The 24,105-nt window shown below is 46.3% G+C and overlaps 1 protein-coding gene across 3 annotated transcripts in view; it reads left to right on the top strand.

Moving 5' to 3' along the window:
* The window catches only part of LOC129858422 (glutamate receptor 3-like), a 197,850-nt gene that overhangs the window by 99,576 nt on the left and 74,169 nt on the right, over nucleotides 1-24,105 (top strand). For all 3 annotated transcript variants that reach the window (XM_055927629.1, XM_055927628.1, XM_055927630.1), the window contains exons 4-7: nucleotides 5,548-5,709; nucleotides 9,029-9,196; nucleotides 13,200-13,304; nucleotides 22,586-22,696. In XM_055927629.1, the coding sequence (XP_055783604.1) occupies nucleotides 5,548-5,709; nucleotides 9,029-9,196; nucleotides 13,200-13,304; nucleotides 22,586-22,696 (546 nt within the window). The remainder of the gene's footprint in view (nucleotides 1-5,547; nucleotides 5,710-9,028; nucleotides 9,197-13,199; nucleotides 13,305-22,585; nucleotides 22,697-24,105) is intronic.

Raw genomic sequence — 24,105 nt, 5'->3', positions numbered from 1 at the left:
TATTTCTTTCATCACATTCCCAGTAGGTCAGAAGTTTACATACACTCAATTGGTATTTGGTAGCATTGTCTTTAAAGTGTTTAACTTGGGTCAAATGTTCCGGGTAGACTTCCACAAGCGTCCCACAATAATTTGGGTGAAATTTGGCCCATTCCTCCTGACAGAGTGTCACGGTAGTCGTGAGGCAAGACGGGCCAAGGCGCAGCGTGATTTGAGTTCCACATATTTATTTAAAGTGAAACTTCTAAACAAAACAATAAACAAACACCGACCGTGAACAAACACAGCGCACATCAGCAATCAACAAAACAATATCCCACAAAGCAGGTGGGAGAAAAGGGCTTCCTAAATATGATCCCCAATTAGAGGCATCGATTACCAGCTGCCTCTAATTGGGAACCATACAAACCAGCAACATAGAAAATAAATGACTAGAACACCCCCTTAGTCACGCTCTGACCTAAAGAACCGAGGGCTCTCTATGGTCAGGGCGTGACACAGAGCTGTTGTAACTGAGTCAGGTTTGTAGGCCTCCATGCTCGCACATGATTTTTCAGTTCCGCCCACACATTTTCTACAGGATTGAGGTCAGGGCTTTGTGATGGCCACTCCAACACCTTGACTTTGTTGTCCTTAAGCCATTTTGCCACAACTTTGGAAGTATGCTTGGGGTCAATGTCCATTTGGAAGACCCAAGATTTAACCTCCTGACTGATGTCTTAAGATGTTGCTTCAATATATCCACATAATTTTCCTCCTCATGATGCCATTTATTTTGTGAAGTGCACCAGTCCCTCCTGCAGCAAGGCACCCCTACAACATGATGCTGCCACCCCCGTGCTTCACGGTTGGGATAGTGGTCTTCGGCTTGCAAGCCTCCCCTTTTTCCTCCAAACATAACGATGGTCATTATGGCCAAACAGTTCTATTTTTGTTTCATCAGACCAGAGGACATTTCTACAAAAAGTACAATCTTTGTCCCCATCTGCATTTGCAAACCATAGTCTGCCTTTTTTATGGCAGTTAAGGGGCAGTGGCGTCTTCCTTGGTGAGCGGCCTTTCAGGTTACGTCGATATAGGACTCGTTTTACTGTGGATATAGATACGTTTGTACCTGTTTCCTCCAGCATCTTCACAAGGTCCTTTACTGTTGTTCTGGGATTGATTTGCACTTTTCACACCAAAGTACGTTCATCTCTAGGAGACAGAGCGCGTCTCCTTCCTGAGCGGTATGATGGCTGTGTGGTCCCATGGTGTTTATACTTGCGTACTATTGTTTGTACAGATCAACGTGGAAACTTCAGGCGTTTGGAAATTTCTCCCAATTATGAACCAGACTTGAGGAGGTCTACAATTTTTTTTCTGAGGTCTTGGCTGATTTCTTTTGATTTTTCCATTATGTCAAGCAAAGAGGCACTGAGTTTGAAGGTAGGCCTTGAAATACATCCACAGGTACACCTCCAATTGACTCAAATTATGTCAATTAGCCTATCAGAAGCTTCTAAAGCCATGACATAATTTTGTGGAGTTTTCCACGCTGTTTAAAGGCACATTCAACTTGGGGTATGTAAACTTCTGACCCACTGGAATTGTGATACAGTAAATTATAAGTGAAATAATCTGTCTGTAAACAATTGTTGGAAAAATGACTTGTGTCATGCACAAAGTAGATGTCCTAACCGACTTGCCAAAACTATAGTTTGTTAACAAGAAATTTGTGGAGTGATTGACAAACAAATTTTAATGATTCCAACCTAAGTGTATGTAAACTTCCGACTTCAACTGTATATATATATATATATATATATATACTGTATATACACTCTGTATTCCGACATTGCTTCTTCCTAATATTTCTATATATCTTTATTCCATTATTTTACTTTATAGATTTGTGTGTATTGATAAATATTACTCCACTGATAGAGCTAGGAACACAATAATTTCTCTACACTCTCAATAACATCTGCTAAATTCTAAGAAACAGTAGGGCAACCTTTCTCAATATTTCCTTGATTCCTTGCCTCCTATCTCCTTGCCTCCATCTCAAAACGCATTGGAGAACAAGGTCATAGGGGAGGGACATAGTGACATCTAGTTTTCAGTACAATACTTTTCAAACATGTGGATAGAGTGTCTGATCTGCTGTCGTCAGAGGGATAAAGTGGAAACGTGTAGTTTCAGGTTGACTCCTGTATTATTAAGATGAGAGCAAGGGCCAGCCCTCTCCTATCCTCCCTCTCCCATTCCTCTCCCCTCTCCTCTCCTTCCTCTCCCATTCCCCTCCCCTCTCCTATCCTCCCTCTCCCATTCCCCTCCCCTCTCCTCTCCTCTCCTCTCCTTCCTCTCCCATTCCCCTCCCCTCTCCTCTCCTTCCTCTCCCATTCCCCTCCCCTCTCCTCTCCTCCCTCTCCCATTCCCCTCCCCTCTCCTCTCCTTCCTCTCCCATTCCCCTCCCCTCTCCTCTCCTTCCTATCCCATTCCCCTCCCCTCTCCTCTCCTTCCTCTCCCATTCCCCTCCCCTCTCCTCTCCTCCCTCTCCCATTCCCCTCCCCTCTCCTCTCCTCCCTCTCCCATTCCCCTCCCCTCTCCTCTCCTCCCTCTCCCATTCCCCTCCCCTCTCCTGTCCTTCCTCTCCCATTCCCCTCCCCTCTCCTCTCCTTTCTCTCCCATTCCCCTCCCCTCTCCTCTCTTTCCTCTCCCATTCCCCTCCCCTCTCCTCTCCTGCCTCTCCCATTCCCCTCCCCTCTCCTCTCCTGCCTCTCCCATTCCCCTCCCCTCTCCTCTCCTTCCTCTCCCATTCCCCTCCCATCTCCTCTCCTTCCTCTCCCATTCCCCTCCCCTCTCCTCTCCTTCCTCTCCCATTCCCCTCCCCTCTCCTCTCCTTCCTCTCCCATTCCCCCCCCCTCTCCTCTCCTTCCTCTCCCATTCCCCTCCCCTCCCCTCTCCTCTCCTTCCTCTCCCATTCCCCTCCCCTCTCCTCTCCTTCCTCTCCCATTCCCCTCCCCTCTCCTCTCCTTCCTCTCCCATTTCCCTCCCCTCTCCTCTCCTTCCTCTCCCATTCCCCTCCCCTCTCCTCTCCTTCCTCTCCCATTCCCCTCCCCTCTCCTCTCCTTCCTCTCCCATTCCCCTCCCCTCTCCTCTCCTTTCCTCTCCCATTCCCCTCTCCTCTCCTCTCCCATTCCCCTCTCCTCTCCTTCCTCTCCCATTCCTCTCCCCACTCCTCTCACCCCCTCTCCCATTCCCCTCCCCTCTCCTCTCCTTTCCTCTCCCATTCCCCTCCACTCTCCTCTCCTTTCCTCTCACATTCCCCTCCCCTCTCCTCTCCTTTCCTCTCCCATTCCCCTCCCCTCTCCTTTCCTCTCCCATTCCCCAGCCCTCTCCTATCCTTTCCTCTCCTCTCCTCTCCTCTCCTCTCCTCTCCTCTCCTCTCCTTTCCTCTCCTCTCCTCTCCTCTCCTCTCCTTTCCTCCCTCTCCTCTCCTTTCCTCTCCCATTCCCCTCCCCTCCCCTCTCCTCTCCTCTCCTCTCCTTTCCTCCCCTCTCCTCTCCTTTCCTCTCCCATTCCCCTCCCCTCTCCTCTCCTCTCCTCTCCTTTCCTCCCCTCTCCTCTCCTTTCCTCTCCCATTCCCCTCCCCTCCCCTCTCCTCTCCTCTCCTCTCCTTTCCTTTCCTCCCCTCTCCTCTCCTTTCCTCTCCCATTCCCCTCCCCTCCCCTCTCCTCTCCTCTCCTCTCCTCTCCTCTCCTCTCCTCTCCTTTCCTTTCCTACCCTCTCCTCTCCTCTCCTTTCCTCTCCCATTCCCCTCCCCTCCCCTCTCCTCTCCTCTACTCTCCTCTCCTTTCCTCCCCTCTCCTCTCCTTTCCTCTCACATTCCACTCCCCTCTCCTCTCCTTTCCCCTCCCATTCCCCTCCCCTCTCCTTTCCTCTCCCATTCCCCAGCCCTCTCCTCTCCTTTCCTCTCCTCTCCTTTCCTCTCCTCTCCTCTCCTCTCCTCTCCTCTCCTTTCCTCTCCTCTCCTCTCCTTTCCTCTCCCATTCCCCTCCCTTCTCCTCTCCTCTCCTCTCCTCTCTTTTCCTCCCCTCTCCTCTCCTTTCCTCTCCCATTCCCCTCCCCTCCCTTCTCCTCTCCTCTCCTCTCCTCTCCTCTCCTCTCCTTTCCTCTCCCATTCCCCTCCCCTCCCCTCCCCTCTCCTCTCCTCTCCTTTCCTCCCCTCTCATCTCCTTTCCTCTCCCATTCCCCTCCCCTCCCCTCTCCTCTCCTCTCCTCTCCTCTCTTCTCCTCTCCTCTCCTTTCCTCTCCCATTCCCCTCCTCTCCCCTCTCCTCTCCTCTCCTTTCCTCTCCTCTCCTTTCCTCTCCCATTCCCCTCCCCTCCCCTCTCCTCTCCTCTCCTCTCCTCTCCTCTCCTCTCCTTTCCTCTCCCATTCCCCTCCCCTCCCCTCTCCTCTCCTTTCCTCTCCCATTCCCCTCCCCTCTCCTCTCCTCCCCTCTCCTCCCCTCTCCTCTCCTTTCCTCTCCCATTCCCCTCCCCTCTCCTCTCCTCTCCTGTCCTGTTGTTCTCTCTCCGCTGTGTCCCTGACTTTAAAAGTCCCCATTATGCACAAGTCACGGACACATGCCCTTGTACTCCATAACACGACGCTGTACTCTGAAACTAGCAATTTGACCATGAAAAGAAAGCTCACTCTGACATGACTCCAGGAGGCACCGTGTAATTTGACGGCAGTTGGAGCCGCCAGCTTGTCAGAATACATTACAATACGTTTGATTCTCTGGGAGGACGGACTGAGCCATCAACCAGGGGAAAACGTGTTGTTGTGTTGTTGTACCATATCTTAATTCCGTTGTGCAGTGCTGTATGTAGAAGAGACACTGTTCACATCATCTTGACAAAGAAACATAGACCTCCCTTTTATTATGGCTGAAAATAAAATGTTATTCCTTTCTGTAACTATTGACTACCTTGTAGGGTCTAATACTCTTCACTGAGTTACATTGAGAAGCTAGATTTATGACATCCTTCCTCGTGCAACATTAAGGGAGGAGGTTTTCAAATCCCAAAACACACTTTCAAGGTGATTCCTTTAACATTTTCTTGGAAACGTTATGCTTTTGGACCCTGAATTCCCTCTGTTTCTCTGTCTCTATCGGTCTCTGTCTGTCTCTCTCCCTCTGTTTCTCTCTCTGTCTCTCACTCTATTTATCTCTCTGTCTCTCTCCCTCTGTCTCTCTCTCTATCTCTCGGACTCTGTTTCTCTCTCTGTCTCTCACTCTGTTTATCTCTCTGTCTCTCTCCCTCTGTCTCTCCCCCTCTGTCTCTTTCCTTCTCTCCCTCTATTTCTCTCTCCCTCTGTCTCTCTGTCTCTCACTCTGTCTTTCTGTCTGACTCTCTCACTCTGTCTCTCTGTCTCGCTCTGTCTCTTGCCCTTTGTTTCTCTCCCTGTCTCTCTCCCTCTGTCTCTCTGTTTCTCTCTCTCCCCCTGCCTCTCTCCCTCCATCCTTCTCTCCCTGTCTCCGTCCATCCCTCCCTCCTCTCTCTCTGATGTCAGGGTTTCTCCAATGTGAGCTTGGACAAGGTCTTCCTAGGCGGGGCCAACATATCAGGCTTCCAGATAGTGAGCCCTGAGAACCCCATCGTTCAACAGTTCCTACAGCGCTGGGAGAGACTGGATGAAAGGGAATTCCCAGAGGCCAAGAACACTCCGCTCAAGGTATCTACTGCAGACTACAGAACAGCAGCCAAGCCTTTCATGATGTGCTGTTAAGAATGCAAAACTGAATGTATCCATCTCTTCTCATGGATAGAGAGCTCTCCCTCTTGTCCTTCTCCTCTCAGCCTCTGTCACTCTCCCATTCTCTTTCTTCTCACGTTCCTTTTTCACTTTAGTTTCCTCTCCTTCTACTCTCTTCTCACTTTCGTTTCCTCTCCTTCTCCTCTCTTCTCACTTTCGTTTCCTCTCCTTCTCCTCTCTTCTCACTTTCGTTTCCTCTCCTCCTCTCTTCTCACTTTCGTTTCCTCTCCTTCTCCTCTCTTCTCACTTTCGTTTCCTCTCCTCCTCTCTTCTCACTTTCGTTTCCTCTCCTTCTCCTCTCTTCTCACTTTCGTTTCCTCTCCTTCTCCTCTCTTCTCACTTTCGTTTCCTCTCCTCCTCTCTTCTCACTTTCGTTTCCTCTCCTTCTCCTCTCTTCTCACTTTCGTTTCCTCTCCTCCTCCTCTCCTCAGTTTCGTTTCCTCTCCTTCTCCCCTCTTCTCACTTTCGTTTCCTCTCCTCCTCTCTTCTCACTTTCGTTTCCTCTCCTTCTCCTCTCTTCTCATTTACGTTTCCTTTCCTTCTCCTCTCTTCTCTCTTCTTCTCCTCTCAGTATGTCACTCTCCCATTCTCTTTCTTTTTCCATTTCTCTCCTTCCCTTCCCCAACGATCGATATATTGATAGGCAGATGTGAAGCAAGGTTATAGCACAGCTTCAATGTAGATCTAATTAAACACTGATCAAGGAAGAAATGGGTTTGAAATTACACTTAATTGTCGCCCACGATGAAATCGGGGAAGGAACTGTGAATCTGTCTCTGTCCGGTAGTAGTTTTGTACGTTAGTCACACGCAACATCACCGATAGCACTGGCCCGATTTTGACAAAACTTGGGTGAATGATGTGTCTTGCCATAGAGAACTGGTATTTACAAAAACACACTGATTGTCCCAAGGAGTGCGCTATAGTAATTCATTAAAATGTATATATCAAATCAAAATATATATGTCAAATGCTTTGCAGACAACAGGTATAGACTGTAAAGCCTGTCGTCGGAAGGAGTGGACCAAAGCGCAGCATGAAAAGTGTTCATGATTACTTTTATCATCAAAAAAACACTCAAACAAAGTAACTAAGCGAAAGCGAACAGTTCTGTCAGGTAACAGAGACTAAACAGAAAATAACTATCCACATTCACAGGTGGGAAAAGGGCTGCCTAAGTATGATCCCCAATCAGAGACAACGATAGACAGCTGCCCCTGATTGGGAACCATACTCGGCCAAAAACAAAGAAATAGACAACATAGAATGCCCACCCCACATCACACCCTGACCTCACCAAATAGAGAAATAAAACGGCTCTCTAAGGGCGTGACAGAGACGGACAGTGCATAGTTAAAGATAAGATAAAAATACAATACAAACTGAACAAGTGACACAGGGAATAAATACACTGTGAAACAAATATAGGCTATTTATAGGAAGTAGTAAATAACATGGCTATTTATAGGAAGTAGTAAATAACATGGCTATCTACATGAAGTAGTAAATAACATGTCTATATATAGGAAGTAGTAAATAACATTACAGACGGTCACAGTTATGAAAACTTAGGACACTAAAGAGACATTTCTACTGACTCTGAAAAATACCAAAATAAATATGTCCAAGGTCCCTGCTCATCTGCGTGAACGTGCCTTAGGCATGCTGCAAGGAGGCATGAGGACTGCAGATGTGGCCAGGGCAATGAATTGCAATGTACGTACTGTGAGACGCCTAAGACAGCGCTACAGGGAGTCAGGACGGACAGCTGATCGTCCTCGCAGTGGCAGACCACGTGTAACAACACCTGCACAGGATCGGTACATCCGAACATCACACCTGCGGGACAGGTACAGGATGGCAACAACAACTGCCCAATTTACACCAGGAACGCACAATCCCTCCTTCAGTGCTCATACTGTCCACAATAGGCTGTGAGAGGCTGGACTGAGGGCTTGTAGGCCTGTTGTAAGGCAGGTCCTCACCAGACATCACCGGCAACAACGTCGCCTATGGGCACAAACCCACCGTCGCTGGACAAGACAGGACTGGCAAAAAGTGTTCTTCACTGACGAGTCGCGGTTTTGTCTCACCAGGGGTGATGGTCGGATTCGCGTTTTTCATCGAAGGAATGACCATTACACCGAGGCCTGTACTCTGTAGCGGGATCGATTTGGAGGTGGAGGGTCCGTCATGGTCTGGGGCGATGTGTCACAGCATCATCGGACTGAGCTTGTTATTGCAGGCAATCTCAACGCTGTGCATTACAGGGAAACATCCTCCTCCCTCATGTGGTACCCTTCCTGCAGGCTCATCCTGACATGACCCTCCAGCATGACAATGACACCAGCCATACTGCTCGTTCTGTGCATGATTTCCTGCAAGTCAGGAATGTCAGTGTTCTGCCATGGCCAGCGAGAGCCTGGATCTTAATCCCATTGAGCACGTCTGGGACCTGTTGGATCGGAGGGTGAGGGCTAGAGCCATTCCCCGCCTTTGTTCAGGGACACATTATTCAATTTCTCTTAGTCACATGTCTGTAGAACTTGTTCAGTTTATGTCTCAGTTGTTGAATCTTGTTATGTTCATACAAATATTTACACATGATAAAGTTAGCTAAAAATTAACACAGTTGACAGTGAGAGGATTTTTTTTTTGTTGCTGAGTTTAGGCAGTAAAAAGTAGCATACAGTGGGGAGATTTGATACACTGCCGATTTTGCAGGTTTTCCTACTTACAAAGCATGTAGAGGTCTGTCATTTTTATCATAGGTACACTTCAACCGTGAGAGACAGAATCTGAAACAAAAATCCAGAAAATCACATTGTATGATTTTTAAGTAATTAATTTGCATTTTATTGCATGACGTATTTGATCACCTACCAACCAGTAAGAATCCCGGCTCTCACAGACCTGTTAGTTTTTCTTTAAGAAACCCTCCTGTTCTCCACTCATTACCTGTATTAACTGCACCTGTTTGAACTCGTTACCTGTATAAAATACACCTGTCCACACACTCAATCCAACAGACTCCAACCTCTCCACAATGGAAAAGACCAGAGAGCTGGGTATCGATGTGTTTCAACTCTTCAGTGGATCTCTCAGAAGTTCTACTTTTGAAAAAATAAATGAATGAATGATGTATTGTTTGCCAACTACGTTGGTTAGTCTCCCATGATCTCTCTTGTGATTTCTGGTGATCTCTTGTGATCCCCCTGAACTCTCTTGTCCTCGGCAGTACACGTCAGCTCTGACCCACGATGCAATCCTGGTGATCGCGGAGGCATTCCGGTACCTGCGGCGCCAACGCGTAGACGTGTCACGGCGAGGGGGCGCAGGAGACTGTCTGGCCAACCCTGCCGTGCCATGGAGCCAGGGCATCGACATCGAGAGAGCACTCAAAATGGTAAGATAGAGAGGGACAGAAAGAGGAACAGATGGGGAGGGAGGTAGAGAGAGAGAAGGATGGCGGTAGGGAGGAGAGCGGTAGAAGGAAAGAGGTTGGTAGGGAGGGTAGAGAAGGAAGGAGGTAGGCAGAGAAGGGAAGGGAGAGAGAGAAGGAAGGAGATAGGCAGAGAAGGGAAGGGAGAGAGAGAAGGAAGGAGGTAGGTAGGGAGCGAGGGGAAAGAGAGAAGGAAGGAGGTAGGCAGAGAAGGGAAGGGAGAGAGAGAAGGAAGGAGGTAGGCAGAGAAGGGAAGGGAGAGAGAGAAGGAAGGAGGTAGGCAGAGAAGGGAAGGGAGAGAGAAGGAAGGAGGTAGGCAGAGAAGGGAAGGGAGAGAGAGAAGGAAGGAGGTAGGTAGGGAGCGAGGGGAGAGAGAGAGGGAAGTAGGTAGGCAGAGAAGGGAAGGGAGAGAGAGAAGGAAGGAGGTAGGCAGAGAAGGGAAGGGAGAGAGAGAAGGAAGGAGGTAGGCAGAGAAGGGAAGGGAGAGAGAGAAGGAAGGAGGTAGGCAGAGAAGGGAAGGGAGAGAGAGAAGGAAGGAGGTAGGCAGAGAAGGGAAGGGAGAGAGAGAAGGAAGGAGGTAGGTAGGGAGCGAGGTGAAACAGAGAGATGGGGGAAGTAGTGAGAGAGATGGAGGTATGTAGGGAGGAGAGAGAGATAGACGGGGGAAGTAGTGAGAGAGATGGAGGTTTGTAGGGAGGAGAGAGAGAGAGATAGACAGGGGAAGTAGTGAGAGAGATGGAGGTAGGTAGGGAGGAGAGAGAGAGATAGACGGGGGAAGTAGTGAGAGAGATGGAGATATGTAGGGAGGAGAGAGAGATAGATGGAGGAAGTAGTGAGAGAGATGGAGGTATGTAGGGAGGAGAGAGAGAGAGAGATAGACGGGGGAAGTAGTGAGAGAGACGGAGGTATGTAGGGAGAGAGAGATAGACAGGGGAAGTAGTGAGAGAGATGGAGGTAGGTAGGGAGGAGAGAGAGATAGACGGGGGAAGTAGTGAGAGAGATGGAGGTATGTAGGGAGGAGAGAGAGATAGACAGGGGAAGTAGTGAGAGAGATGGAGGTATGTAGGGAAGAGAGAGAGAGAGATAGACGGGGGAAGGAGTGAGAGAGATGGAGATGATAAGGTGAGACTTGAAAGATTGAGAAAGCGAGACAAGGAGCAAGTGTGATAGAAAGAGGGGGCAGATAAAGAGATAGAGAGCTATAGAAAGAGGGGGCAGAGAGAAAGATAGAGATCTATATAAAGAGGGGGAAGAGGGAGAGATAGAGAAGGATAAAAAGAGACTAATCTCCTCCTTCCTCTGCCTCCCAGATGTCCTCTCACAGACCTCTCACAGTGAAATTCTCTCCCCCTCAGCTCAGCTCTCTGAAATACAAAGAGACTCTCATTCTCATTACCATAAACCCACATCTTTTATTAAAGCCTATCAGTTCCATCATTTGATTAACGCCAACGATTCAACCTATGTGAATACCTGCCATTTCCTAATACCAGCCATTTCCAAATTTGATAATAACTTGGCAGTCTGTATTACACGTTGTTCTGTGTGTTTTGATAATAACATGGCAGTCTGTATTACACGTTGTTCTGTGTGTTTTGATAATAACTTGGCTTTCTGTATTACACGTTGTTCTGTGTGTTTGGATATTAACACGGCAGTCTGTATTACACGTTGTTCTGTGTGTTTTGATAATAACTTGGCTTTCTGTATTACACGTTGTTCTGTGTGTTTTGATAATAACATGGCAGTCTGTATTACACGTTGTTCTGTGTGTTTTGATAATAACTTGGCAGTCTGTATTACACGTTGTTCTGTGTGTTTTGATAATAACATGGCAGTCTGTATTACACGTTGTTCTGTGTGTTTTGATAATAACTTGGCTTTCTGTATTACACGTTGTTCTGTGTGTTTTGATAATAACATGGCAGTCTGTATTACACGTTGTTCTGTGTGTTTTGATAATAACTTGGCAGTCTGTATTACACGTTGTTCTGTGTGTTTGGATATTAACATGGCAGTCTGTATTACACGTTGTTCTGTGTGTTTTGATAATAACATGGCAGTCTGTATTACACGTTGTTCTGTGTGTTTTGATAATAACATGGCAGTCTGTTTTACACGTTGTTCTGTGTGTTTTGATAATAACTTGTCAGTCTGTATTACACGTTGTTCTGTGTGTTTTGATAATAACTTGGCAGTCTGTATTACACGTTGTTCTGTGTGTTTTGATAATAACATGGCAGTCTGTATTACACGTTGTTCTGTGTGTTTTGATAATAACTTGTCAGTCTGTATTACACGTTGTTCTGTGTGTTTTGATAATAACTTGGCAGTCTGTATTACACGTTGTTCTGTGTGTTTTGATAATAACATGGCAGTCTGTATTACACGTTGTTCTGTATGTTTTGATAATAACTTGTCGGTCTGTATTACACGTTGTTCTGTGTGTTTTGATAATAACATGGCAGTCTGTATTACACGTTGTTCTGTGTGTTTTGATAATAACTTGTCAGTCTGTATTACACGTTGTTCTGTGTGTTTTGATAATAACATGGCAGTCTGTATTACACGTTGTTCTGTGTGTTTTGATGATAACATGGCAGTCTGTATTACACGTTGTTCTGTGTGTTTCGATAATAACTCGGCAGTCTGTATTACACGTTGTTCTGTGTGTTTTGATAATAACTCGGCAGTCTGTATTACACGTTGTTCTGTGTGTTTTGATAATAACATGGCAGTCTGTATTACATGTTGTTCTGTGTGTTTTGATAATAACATGGCAGTCTGTATTACACGTTGTTCTGTGTGTTTTGATAATAACATGGCAGTCTGTATTACACGTTGTTCTGTGTGTTTTGATAATAACATGGCAGTCTGTATTGCACGTTGTTCTGTGTGTTTTGATAATAACTCGGCAGTCTGTATTACACGTTGTTCTGTGTGTTTTGATAATAACATGGCAGTCTGTATTACACGTTGTTCTGTGTGTTTTGATAATAACTCGGCAGTCTGTATTACACGTTGTTCTGTGCGTTTTGATAATAACATGGCAGTCTGTATGACACGTTGTTCTGTGTGTTTTGATAATAACTCGGCAGTCTGTATGACACGTTGTTCTGTGTGTTTTGATAATAACATGGCAGTCTGTATTACACGTTGTTCTGTGTGTTTTGATAATAACATGGCAGTCTGTATTACACGTTGTTCTGTGTGTTTTGATAATAACATGGCAGTCTGTATTACACGTTGTTCTGTGTGTTTTGATAATAACATGGCAGTCTGTATTACACGTTGTTCTGTGTGTTTTGTTAATAACTTGTCGGTCTGTATTACACGTTGTTCTGTGTGTTTTGATAATAACTTGTCAGTCTGTATTACACGTTGTTCTGTGTGTTTTGATAATAACATGGCAGTCTTTATTTCACGTTGTTCTGTGTGTTTTGGTAATAACATGGCAGTCTGTATTACACGTTGTTCTGTGTGTTTTGATAATAACATGGCAGTCTGTATTACACGTTGTTCTGTGTGTTTTGATAATAACATGGCAGTCTGTATTACACGTTGTTCTGTGTGTTTTGATAATAACTTGGCAGTCTGTATTACACGTTGTTCTGTGTGTTTTGATAATAACATGGCAGTCTGTATTACACGTTGTTCTGTGTGTTTTGATAATAACTCGGCAGTCTGTATTACACGTTGTTCTGTGTGTTTTGATAATAACATGGCAGTCTGTATTACACGTTGTTCTGTGTGTTTTGATAATAACTCGGCAGTCTGTATTACACGTTGTTCTGTGCGTTTTGATAATAACATGGCAGTCTGTATGACACGTTGTTCTGTGTGTTTTGATAATAACTCGGCAGTCTGTATGACACGTTGTTCTGTGTGTTTTGATAATAACTCGGCAGTCTGTATGACACGTTGTTCTGTGTGTTTTGCCTATGTGTGTTGCTGTCCCGCGGTGCAGGTCCAGGTCCAGGGGATGACGGGGAACATCCAGTTTGACAGCTATGGCCGACGGTCCAACTACACTATAGACGTCTATGAGATGAGAACAGGGGGACCCAAAAAGGTGCAGGCCCTCACGTGCACATCCATCTACAGAGCTCTCTATAACTCCATACCGACACAGCTTTTACATCTCATTATGAGCAGAAAATGTCTACATCACAGGATGAACAGGATGAACTTTGCTATGTTTGCTATGGAGCGGGAAAGCAATTTAAATCAAATCAAACTTTACTTGCCACATTCGCCGAAAACAACAAGTGCAGACTTTACCGTGAAACCAACAGTGCAGTTCAAGAAGAAGACAATATTTACCAAGTAAGCTAAAATAAAAAGTAATAATAAAAAGTAACACAATAATAAAAACAATAACGAGGATATATACAGGGGGCACCGGTACCGAGCTAGTGTGCTGTATTGGAAAGACGTTAAGAGCAAATAGTATTTTTCCGTAACAGCATGGTTTAATCATAACGAAAGACAAACACATACACACTGTCAGTCACAGTGTAGGGCGAGAGATGCAACTGTGGGTGAGGAGAGAGCATTGAAAATCTAGCACTGAAAAGTGAATCCATTGTTCTCTAATTAAGCATCTCTCCCTAATTTCAGAATCATGCGTGGAATGTCGACAGTAGGCTACAGTAACCTATCCTTCAGAGGGGAGGGGCTACAGTAACCTATCCTTCAGAGGGGAGGGGCTACAGTAACCTATCCTTCAGAGGGGAGGGGCTACAGTAACCTATCCTTCAGAGGGGAGGGGCTACAGTAACCTATCCTTATAGAGGGGAGGGGCTACAGTAACCTATCCTTCAGAGGGGAGGGGCTACAGTAACCTATCCTTATAGAGGGGAGGGGCTACAGTAACCTATCCTTCAGAGGGGAGGGGCTACAGTAACCTATCCTTATAGAGGGGAGGGGCTACAGTAACCTATCCTTCAGAGGGGAGGGGCTACAGTAACCTATCCTTCAGAGGGGAGGGGCTACAGTAACCTATCCTTCAGAGGGGAGGGGCTACAGTAACATATCCTTCAGAGGGGAGGGGCTACATTAACCTATGCTTCAAAAGGGGAGGAGCTACAGTAACCTATGCTTCGGAGGGGAGGGGCTACAGTAACCTATTCTTCAGAGGGGAGGGGCTACAGTAACCTATGCTTCAGAGGGGAGGGGCTACAGTAACCTATGCTTCAGAGGGGAGGGGCTACAGTAACCTATGCTTCAGAGGGGAGGGGCTACAGTAACCTATGCTTCAGAGGGGAGGGGCTACAGTAACCTATGCTTCAAAGAGGAGGGGCTACAGTAACCTATGCTTCAAAAGGGAGGGGCTACATTAACTTATGCTTCAGAGGGGAGGGGCTACAGTAACCTATGCTTCGGAGGGGCTACAGTAACCTATGCTTCAGAGGGGAGGGACTACAGTAACCTATGCTTCAGAGGGGAGGGGCTACAGTAACCTATGCTTCAGAGGGGAGGGACTACAGTAACCTATGCTTCAGAGGGGAGGGGCTACAGTAACCTATGCTTCAGAGGGGAGGGGCTACAGTAACCTATGCTTCGGAGGGGCTACAGTAACCTATGCTTCAGAGGGGAGGGGCTACATTAACCTATGCTTCAGAGGGGAGGGGCTACAGTAACCTATGCTTCAGAGGGGAGGGGCTACATTAACCGATGCTTCAGAGGGGAGGGGCTACAGTAACCTATGCTTCAGAGGGGAGGGGCTACATTAACCGATGCTTCAGAGGGGAGGGGCTACAGTAACATATGCTTCAGAGGGGAGGGGCTACAGTAACCTATGCTTCAGAGGGGAGGGGCTACATTAACCGATGCTTCAGAGGGGAGGGGTTACAGTAACATATGCTTCAGAGGGGAGGGGCTACATTAACCGATGCTTCAGAGGGGAGGGGCTACAGTAACATATGCTTCAGAGGGGAGGGGCTACATTAACCGATGCTTCAGAGGGGAGGGGTTACAGTAACCTATAGTTCAGAGGGGAGGGGCTACAGTAACATATGCTTCAGAGGGGAGGGGCTACAGTAACCTACACGTCAGAGGGAAGGGGTTACAGTAACCAATGGTTCAGAGGTGAGGGGCTACAGTAACCTATGCTTCAGTGGGGTGGGGGGGGGGGGGGGCTAAAGTAACATATGCTTCAGAGGGGAGGGGCTACAGTAACCTATGCTTCAGAGGGGAGGGGCTACAGTAACCTATTCTTCAGAGGAGAGGGGCTACATTAACCTATGCTTCAGAGGGGAGGGGCTACAGTAACCTATGCTTCAGATGGGAGCGGCTACAGTAACCTATGTTTCAGAGGGGAGGGGCTACAGTAACCTATGCTTCAGAGGGGACTGGCAGGCAGACTATACACACCCACTGGTAAAGATTTCCAGCTGGCATGCAGACGCTGGAATACGTTTCTGAGTGACAGAGTGAGGGCTTTGCATAGGCGCTTTGTTGCATTTTCTGTGGGACAGGAACAAAATGCCTGGAACCTAATATAACGTTATTAACCAGTTGTAATGCTTTTAAAATAACGGTTCTGTTCCGGAACAGTATAGATCACTTTGGTTTCCGGATCGGGTTCTGTTCCTCAAATAACTTTGTTCTTCTACATTAACCAGTTCCAACCATTGCTAGCAACCATTTTATCTGACACGTGATAGTGCTAGATGACTGTGAGCTTAGATCACTGCACGGTGTGTAGTCAAACCTGCTGGCTGCCTTCCATGCACAATACACCACCAATTAACGCCCCACAGCCCTGGTGTCTAACCCCTCACAGCCGGATAGAGACAGGAGGAGGAAAGAGAGAGAATCAGAGAGAGAGTGAGAGAGAAAGAGAAAGAGAGAGAGAGAAAGCGAGAGACTGATGCAGACATAGAGATAGATTGTCATTTTGGGTCATGACAATGACGCCCAAATTACAGGCAGACAATGACAGGTTATAGAGGTGAGAGAGGGCTAGTATGAGGGCTGACGGTGGTGAGAGAGGGCTGTTATGAGCGGTGATTGTGGTGAGAGAGGGTTGGTATGAGGGGTGTTGGTGGTGACGGTGGTGAGAGAAGGCTAGTATGAGGGGTGATGGTGGTGACGGTGGTGAGAGAGTGCTAGCATGAGGGGTGACGGTGGTGAGAGAGGGCTGTTATGAGGGGTGACGGTGGTGACGTTGGTCAGAGAGGGCTAGCATGAGGGGTGACGGTGTTGAGAGAGGGCTGGTATGAGGGGTGACGGCAGGTGAGAGAGGGCTGGTATGAGAGGAGACGGTGATGACGGTGGTGAGAGGGGCTAGTATGAGGGGTGACCCATGGTGAGAGAGGGTTAGTATGAGGGGTGACGGCAGGTGACGGTGGTGAGAGAGGGTTACTATGAGGGGTGACGGCAGGTGACGGTGGTGATGGTGGTGAGAGAGGGCTAGTATGAGGGGTGACCCATGGTGAGAGAGGGCTGTTATGAGGGGTGACGGTGGTGACGGCAGGTGAGAGAGGGCTGGTATGAGGGGTGACGGTGGTGGCAGTGGTGAGAGAGGGCTAGTATGAGGAGTGACGGTGGTGAGAGAGGGCTAGTATGAGGGGTGACGGTGGTGACGGTGGTGAAAGAGGGCTGGTATGAGGGGTGACGGTGGTGACGGTGGTGAGAGAGGGCTAGTATGAGGGGTGACGGTGGTGACGGTGGTGAGAGAGGGCTGGTATGAGGGGTGGCGGTGGTGAGAGAGGGCTAGTATGAGGGGTGACGGTGGTGACGGTGGTGAGAGTGGGCTGGTATGAGGGGTGACGGTGGTGACAGTGGTGAGAGAGGGCTAGTATGAGGAGTGACGGTGGTGAGAGAGGGCTAGTATGAGGGGTGACGGTGGTGACGGTGGTGAAAGAGGGCTGGTATGAGGGGTGACGGTGGTGACGGTGGTGAGAGAGGGCTGGTATGAGGGGTGACGGTGGTGACGGTAGTGACGGTGGTGTCAGAGGGCTGGTATTAGGGGTGACGGTGGTGACGATGGTGAGAGAGGGCTGGTATGAGGGGTGACGGTGGTGACAGTGGTGAGAGAGGGCTGGTATGAGGGGTGACGGTGGTGACGGTGGTGAGAGAGGGCTGGTATGAGGGGTGACGGTGGTGACGGTGGTGAGAGAGGGCTGGTATGAGGGGTGACGGTGGTGACGGTGGTGAGAGAGGGCTGGTATGAGGGGTGACGGTGGTGAGAGAGGGCTGGTATGAGGAGTGACGGTGGTGAGAGAGGGCTGGTATGAGGGGTGACGGTGGTGAGAGAGGGCTGGTATGAGGGGTGACGGTGGTGACGGTGGTGAGAGAGGGCTGGTATGAGGGGTGACGGTAGTGAGAGAGGGCTGGTATGAGGGGTGACGGTGGTGAGAGAGGGCTGGTATGAGGGGTGACGGTGGTGAGAGAGCGCTGGTATGAGGGGTGACGGTGGTGAGAGAGGGCTGGTATGAGGGGTGACGGTGGTGAGAGAGGGCTGGTATGAGGGGTGACGGTGGTGAGAGAGGGCTGGTATGAGGAGTGACGGTGGTGAGAGAGGGCTAGTATGAGGGGTGACGGTGGTGACGGTGGTGAGAGAGGGCTGGTATGAGAGGAGACGGTGATGACGGTGGTGAGAGGGGGTAGTATGAGGGGTGATGGTGGTGAGAGAGGGCTGGTATGAGAGGAGACGGTGATGACGGTGGTGAGAGGGGGTAGTATGAGGGGTGACGGTGGTGAGAGAGGGTTAGTATGAGGGGTGACGGTGGTGAGAGAGGGCTGGTATGAGAGGAGACGGTGATGACGGTGGTGAGAGGGGGTAGTATGAGGGGTGACGGTGGTGAGAGAGGGTTAATATGAGGGGTGACGGTGGTGAGAGAGGGTTAGTATGAGGGGTGACGGTGGTGAGAGGGGGTAGTATGAGGGGTGACGGTGGTGAGAGAGGGTTAGTATGAGGGGTGACGGCAGGTGAGAGAGGGTTAGTATGAGGGGTGACGGTGGTGAGAGAGGGTTAGTATGAGGGGTGACGGTGGTGAGAGAGGGTTAGTATGAGGGGTGACGGCAGGTGAGAGGGGGTAGTATGAGGGGTGACGGTGGTGAGAGAGGGTTAGTATGAGGGGTGACGGCAGGTGAGAGAGGGTTAGTATGAGGGGTGACGGTGGTGAGAGAGGGTTAGTATGAGGGGTGACGGTGGTGAGAGAGGGTTAGTATGAGGGGTGACGGTGGTGAGAGAGGGTTAGTATGAGGGGTGACGGTGGTGAGAGAGGGTTAGTATGAGGGGTGACGGTGTTGAGAGAGGGTTAGTATGAGGGGTGACGGTGGTGAGAGAGGGTTAGTATGAGGGGTGACGGTGGTGAGAGAGGGTTAGTATGAGGGGTGACGGCAGGTGAGAGAGGGTTAGTATGAGGGGTGACGGTGGTGAGAGAGGTTTAGTATGAGGGGTGACGGTGGTGAGAGAGGGTTAGTATGAGGGGTGACGGTGGTGAGAGAGGGTTAGTATGAGGGGTGATGGCAGGTGAGAGAGGGTTAGTATGAGGGGTGACGGTGGTGAGAGAGGGTTAGTATGAGGGGTGAAGGTGGTGAGAGAGGGTTAGTATGAGGGGTGACGGTGGTGAGAGAGGGTTAGTATGAGGGGTGACGGTGGTGAGAGAGGGTTAGTATGAGGGGTGACGGTGGTGAGAGAGGGCCTGTTCGGCCCTTTTCCTGTAGTCCACAATAGATCACAAGAATAGTATATAGCTGCAGTAGAAGGTATTGATGTACAACTTAAACAGCAGTATAATAGTATAATAGTATATACCTGCAGTAGAAGGTATTGGTGTACAACTTAAACTGCAGTATAATAGTATAATATTATATACCTGCAGTAGAAGGTATTGGTGTACAACTTAAACTGCAGTATAATAGTATATAGCTGCAGTAGAAGGTATTGATGTACAACTTAAACACAGTATAATAGTATAATAGTATATAGCTGCAGTAGAAGGTAGTGGTGTACAACTTAAACACAGTATAATAGTATAATAGTATATAGCTGCAGTAGAAGGTATTGATGTACAACTTAAACTGCAGTATAATAGTATATAGCTGCAGTAGAAGGTATTGATGTACAACTTAAACACAGTATAATAGTATAATAGTATATAGCTGCAGTAGAAGGTATTGATGTACAACATAAACAGCAGTATAATAGTATATAGCTGCAGTAGAAGGTATTTATGTACAACTTAAACTACAGTATAATAGTATATAGCTGCAGTAGAAGGTATTGGTGTACAACTTAATCTGCCGTATAATAGTATATAGCTGCAGTAGAAGGTATTTATGTACAACTTAAACTGCAATATAATAGTATAATAGTATATACCTGCAGTAGAAGGTATTGGTGTACAACTTAAACTGCAGTATAATAGTATAATAGTATATACCTGCAGTAGAAGGTATTGGTGTACAACTTAAACTGCAGTATAATAGTATATAGCTGCAGTAGAAGGTATTGATGTACAACTTAAACTGCAGTATAATAGTATTAAGCTGCAGTAGAAGGTATTTATATACAACTTAATCTGCCGTATAATAGTATCTAGCTGCAGTAGAAGGTATTGGTGTACAACTTAATCTGCCGTATAATAGTATCTAGCTGCAGTAGAAGGTATTTATGTACAACTTAAACTGCAGTATAATAGTATAATAGTATATACCTGCAGTAGAAGGTATTGGTGTACAACTTAATCTGCCGTATAATAGTATATACCTGCAGTAGAAGGTATTGGTGTACAACTTAAACTGCAGTATAATAGTATAATAGTATATACCTGCAGTAGAAGGTATTGATGTACAACTTAAACTGCAGTATAATAGTATAATAGTATATACCTGCAGTAGAAGGTAGTGGTGTACAACTTAAACTGCAGTATAATAGTATAATAGTATATACCTGCAGTAGAAGGTATTGATGTACAACTTAAACTGCAGTATAATAGTATAATAGTATATACCTGCAGTAGAAGGTAGTGGTGTACAACTTAAACTGCAGTATAATAGTATATACCTGCAGTAGAAGGTATTGGTGTACAACTTAAACTGCAGTATAATAGTATAATAGTATATACCTGCAGTAGAAGGTATTGGTGTACAACTTAAACTGCAGTATAATAGTATATAGCTGCAGTAGAAGGTATTGATGTACAACTTAAACTGCAGTATAATAGTATATAGCTGCAGTAGAAGGTATTGGTGTACAACTTAAACTGCAGTATAATAGTATATACCTGCAGTAGAAGGTATTGGTGTACAACTTAAACTGCAGTATAATAGTATAATAGTATATACCTGCAGTAGAAGGTATTGATGTACAACTTAAACTGCAGTATAATAGTATAATAGTATATAGCTGCAGTAGAAGGTATTGATGTACAACTTAAACTGCAGTATAATAGTATAATAGTATATAGCTGCAGTAGAAGGTATTGGTGTACAACTTAAACTGCAGTATAATAGTATAATAGTATATAGCTGCAGTAGAAGGTATTGATGTACAACTTAAACACAGTATAACAGTATAATAGTATATACCTGCAGTAGAAGGTAGTGGTGTACAACTTAAACTGCAGTATAATTGTATATAGCTGCGGTAGAAGGTATTGATGTGCAACTTAAACTGCAGTTTAATAGTATAATAGTATACAGCTGCAGTAAAAGGTATTGATGTACAACTTAAACTGCAGTATAATAGTATATAGCTGCAGTAGAAGGTATTGATGTACAACATAAACAGCAGTATAATAGTATATAGCTGCAGTAGAAGGTATTGATGTACAACATAAACAGCAGTATAATAGTATATAGCTGCAGTAGAAGGTATTGATGTACAACTTAAACTGCAGTATAATAGTATATAGCTGCAGGGGCAGGAATACATATATACGTAGGATCTTAATTTGAGCCAGTTTGCTACAGCAGGAAAATAATCCTGCAGCAACAGGTGAATTTTATATGTGGATTATAATGAATGTAGATAGCCAGTATGAGGCTAGAATGAAAGGCAGCCGGTGTGTTGGAGAGAACATGTCAGTAGAGTTCAGAAACCATGTGAAGGAACAACCCAATGAGGCGTAAGTATGTTCACCATAGTTATCTCAATCTCTTCAGGTTCTTTCCTTCACATGGTTTTGAGAGTGAGTACTTGTTTTTTATAATTAATGGACATTTTTGTAGGTGTTGACACATGCTGGTATGAGGGGTGACGAGTCTGACATTTTAAAGAGGAAATTACAAATCTTTAGATGGCTAGAATTTGCATTTTCTTGCTCCGCGGGAAAAATTCTCTGCGGAAGAGAGGGATCAAATTAAGATAGCAGACCTGTGGTGCAGAAAGGCAGGCGTCTGAGCAGACCTGGAACATTATGAATCATTACTGAGTGTGTATTCAAATCACACAACCCAATATCAATTACTTACCCTACAACCTGTGTAGCTGGATGTGCCAGGGTTTAAATTAGACCCGCTGTCTGTTATTCTGCTACACCGGAGGAATGACAGGAGATTTAGGCTCACCTCCAGTATCTACAAGGCTACTCTGCTACACCGGTGGAATGACAGTAGATTTAGGCTCACCTCCAGTATCTATAAGGCTACTCTGCTACACTGGAGGAATGACAGGAGATTTAGGCTCACCTCCAGTATCTATAAGGCTACTCTGCTACACCGGAGGAATGACAGGAGATTTAGGCTCACCTCCAGTATCTATAAGGCTACTCTGCTACACTGGAGGAATGACAGTAGATTTAGGCTCACCTCCAGTATCTATAAGGCTACTCTGCTACACTGGTGGAATGACAGGAGATTTAGGCTCACCTCCAGTATCTATAAGGCTACTCTGCTACACCAGTGGAATGACAGTAGATTTAGGCTCACCTCCAGTATCTATAAGGCTACTCTGCTACACCGGAGGAATCATAGTAGATTTAGGCTCACTTTCAGTATCTATATAAGGTTGCTCTTATTTATTATTAGAGTACATTTCACGCTTTTCTTACAAGCGAATAATGTGTTATTACTTGTTTTAAGCACATATAAACATTTATAATGTGTTATTAAGCACATATAAGCAATTATAATGTGTAATTATCTGTTATAAGCACATATAAGCAGTTATAACGTGTTACTAAAATATTCCTACTTAACTGTTTATACACTGTATATAGTGGAGGGGAGGGAGGGTGTTGTGGGTGCGGGGTCGGTGGGGGTGGGGGGTCGGTGGGGGTGGGGGGTCGGTAGGGGTGGGGGGTCGAACACAGGGAATGTTGTCAAAATAGAATTAGAAGAATAGAACTCATTCTAATTCTATGGTTGCTATGCTAACCTGTGTTTTCTCTGTTTCAGATTGGCTACTGGAACGAGTACCAGCGATTAGTAAATGTGTTAGAACAACAGGTGGTCGCCAACGAGTCTTCTTCTGTGGAAAACCGAACGATTGTGGTCACTACTATTATGGTACACTTTCCATGGCAACTTTGAAATGTGTTCACCACAACGTATTCTGCCAGTCAGGACCGTGAGCGGCGGTGTTGATGCCTAACCGGTTGATACAGTCTGTCCTGGGCTGGGCAGAACCACATCTTTTTTGTGTTTGCCTTGCATCCACTCACTACACGTTGAAACAGTCGATCCCTCTGTAAGGAGAAGAGAGTGTTTCAACTGTATCCGTGTGGGTGACAAAGCATTTAGAATTCTCATACTTCAGTGGCCTGTCGTAGCAGTGACATCACAATATTGGTATTATATGATACATGAGTAAGTGGGTAAATGGGTTGAGTTGACTCCATCTAATAGAAAACACATACAAACCAACATCCGCCATCCGTACGTAAGTAGAACCTGTCTTGTCTGTCCTCATCAAGTAAATGGTTCAATGACAATCTGGGATAGGAGGAGGAGGAGAACATTATGATGATCCTGGTGATGATACTGCAATGGCTTCTCAAAGACAAGGCAAAATAAAGCACATTTGAGGGAGGATAAGAATTATAATATAATTTTTGTTTTTTTATCTATTTTGTTTTGTTCCTCTGAGGGCTGGTTCTGTGTACAGCCTCCAGTGAGTTGCTTTGGCAGGAAGGAGAGAGATTTGCTTAGATTTCCTGGCAGCAGTGTTGACTGCAATGGGAATTATTAATTTCACACTAATATTTTACCATATTTGCTCATTAATAAGTGTTTGAAATGACTTTCTCTGCCCTGAATGCAAAAAAGTTCAGGGAGCTGTCAATTTCAGCTTTCGTAATGACCTTCCGCTATAGACAACCTTTGAATTGTAAAGGAACACCCATGAAAGCAAAACATTTGAAAAGTGATGGCGGTCCCAATAGTTATATGTAGTTTTCCTTATTACACATTACATGAAATCTGGATTCTGATTGGTCTCTCTCTCTCTCTGTCACTCTGTCTCTCTCTCTCTCTGTCGCTCTCTCTCTGTCTCTCTCAGTCCCTGTCTGTCTCTCTCTATCTCTCTCTGTCCCTGTCTGTCTCTCTCTGTCCCTGTCTGTCTCTCTCTGTCTCTCTCTGTCCCTGTCTGTCTCTCTCTGTCTCTCTCTGTCCCTGTCTGTCTCTCTCTGTCTAACCCTGTCCCTGTCTATCTCTCTCTGTCTCTCTCTGTCCCTGTCTCTCTCTCTCTCTCTCTCTCTCTCTGTCTCTCTCTGTCTCTCTCTCTCTAAAAAGGAAGCATTTAAAGGCTTCAGAATGGATAACAGCATCAGTAGATAAACACTATGTTAACTCGGGTGGGGGTCATTTACAATAGAGCAAGGGTGAAGAGGAGTTCCGTTCAGCACAGAACAAACAAGCCATGGCTTCTGCACTTGCAACCCTCTAATTATGTGTTGTCTCAAATGGTGTCGTCGGTT

Source organism: Salvelinus fontinalis, chromosome 6, assembly GCF_029448725.1.
Source record: "Salvelinus fontinalis isolate EN_2023a chromosome 6, ASM2944872v1, whole genome shotgun sequence".
Lineage (NCBI taxonomy): Eukaryota > Metazoa > Chordata > Actinopteri > Salmoniformes > Salmonidae > Salvelinus > Salvelinus fontinalis.
Note: the sequence above shows the minus strand (reverse complement) of the source record. Positions and strands in the feature narration are given on the sequence as shown.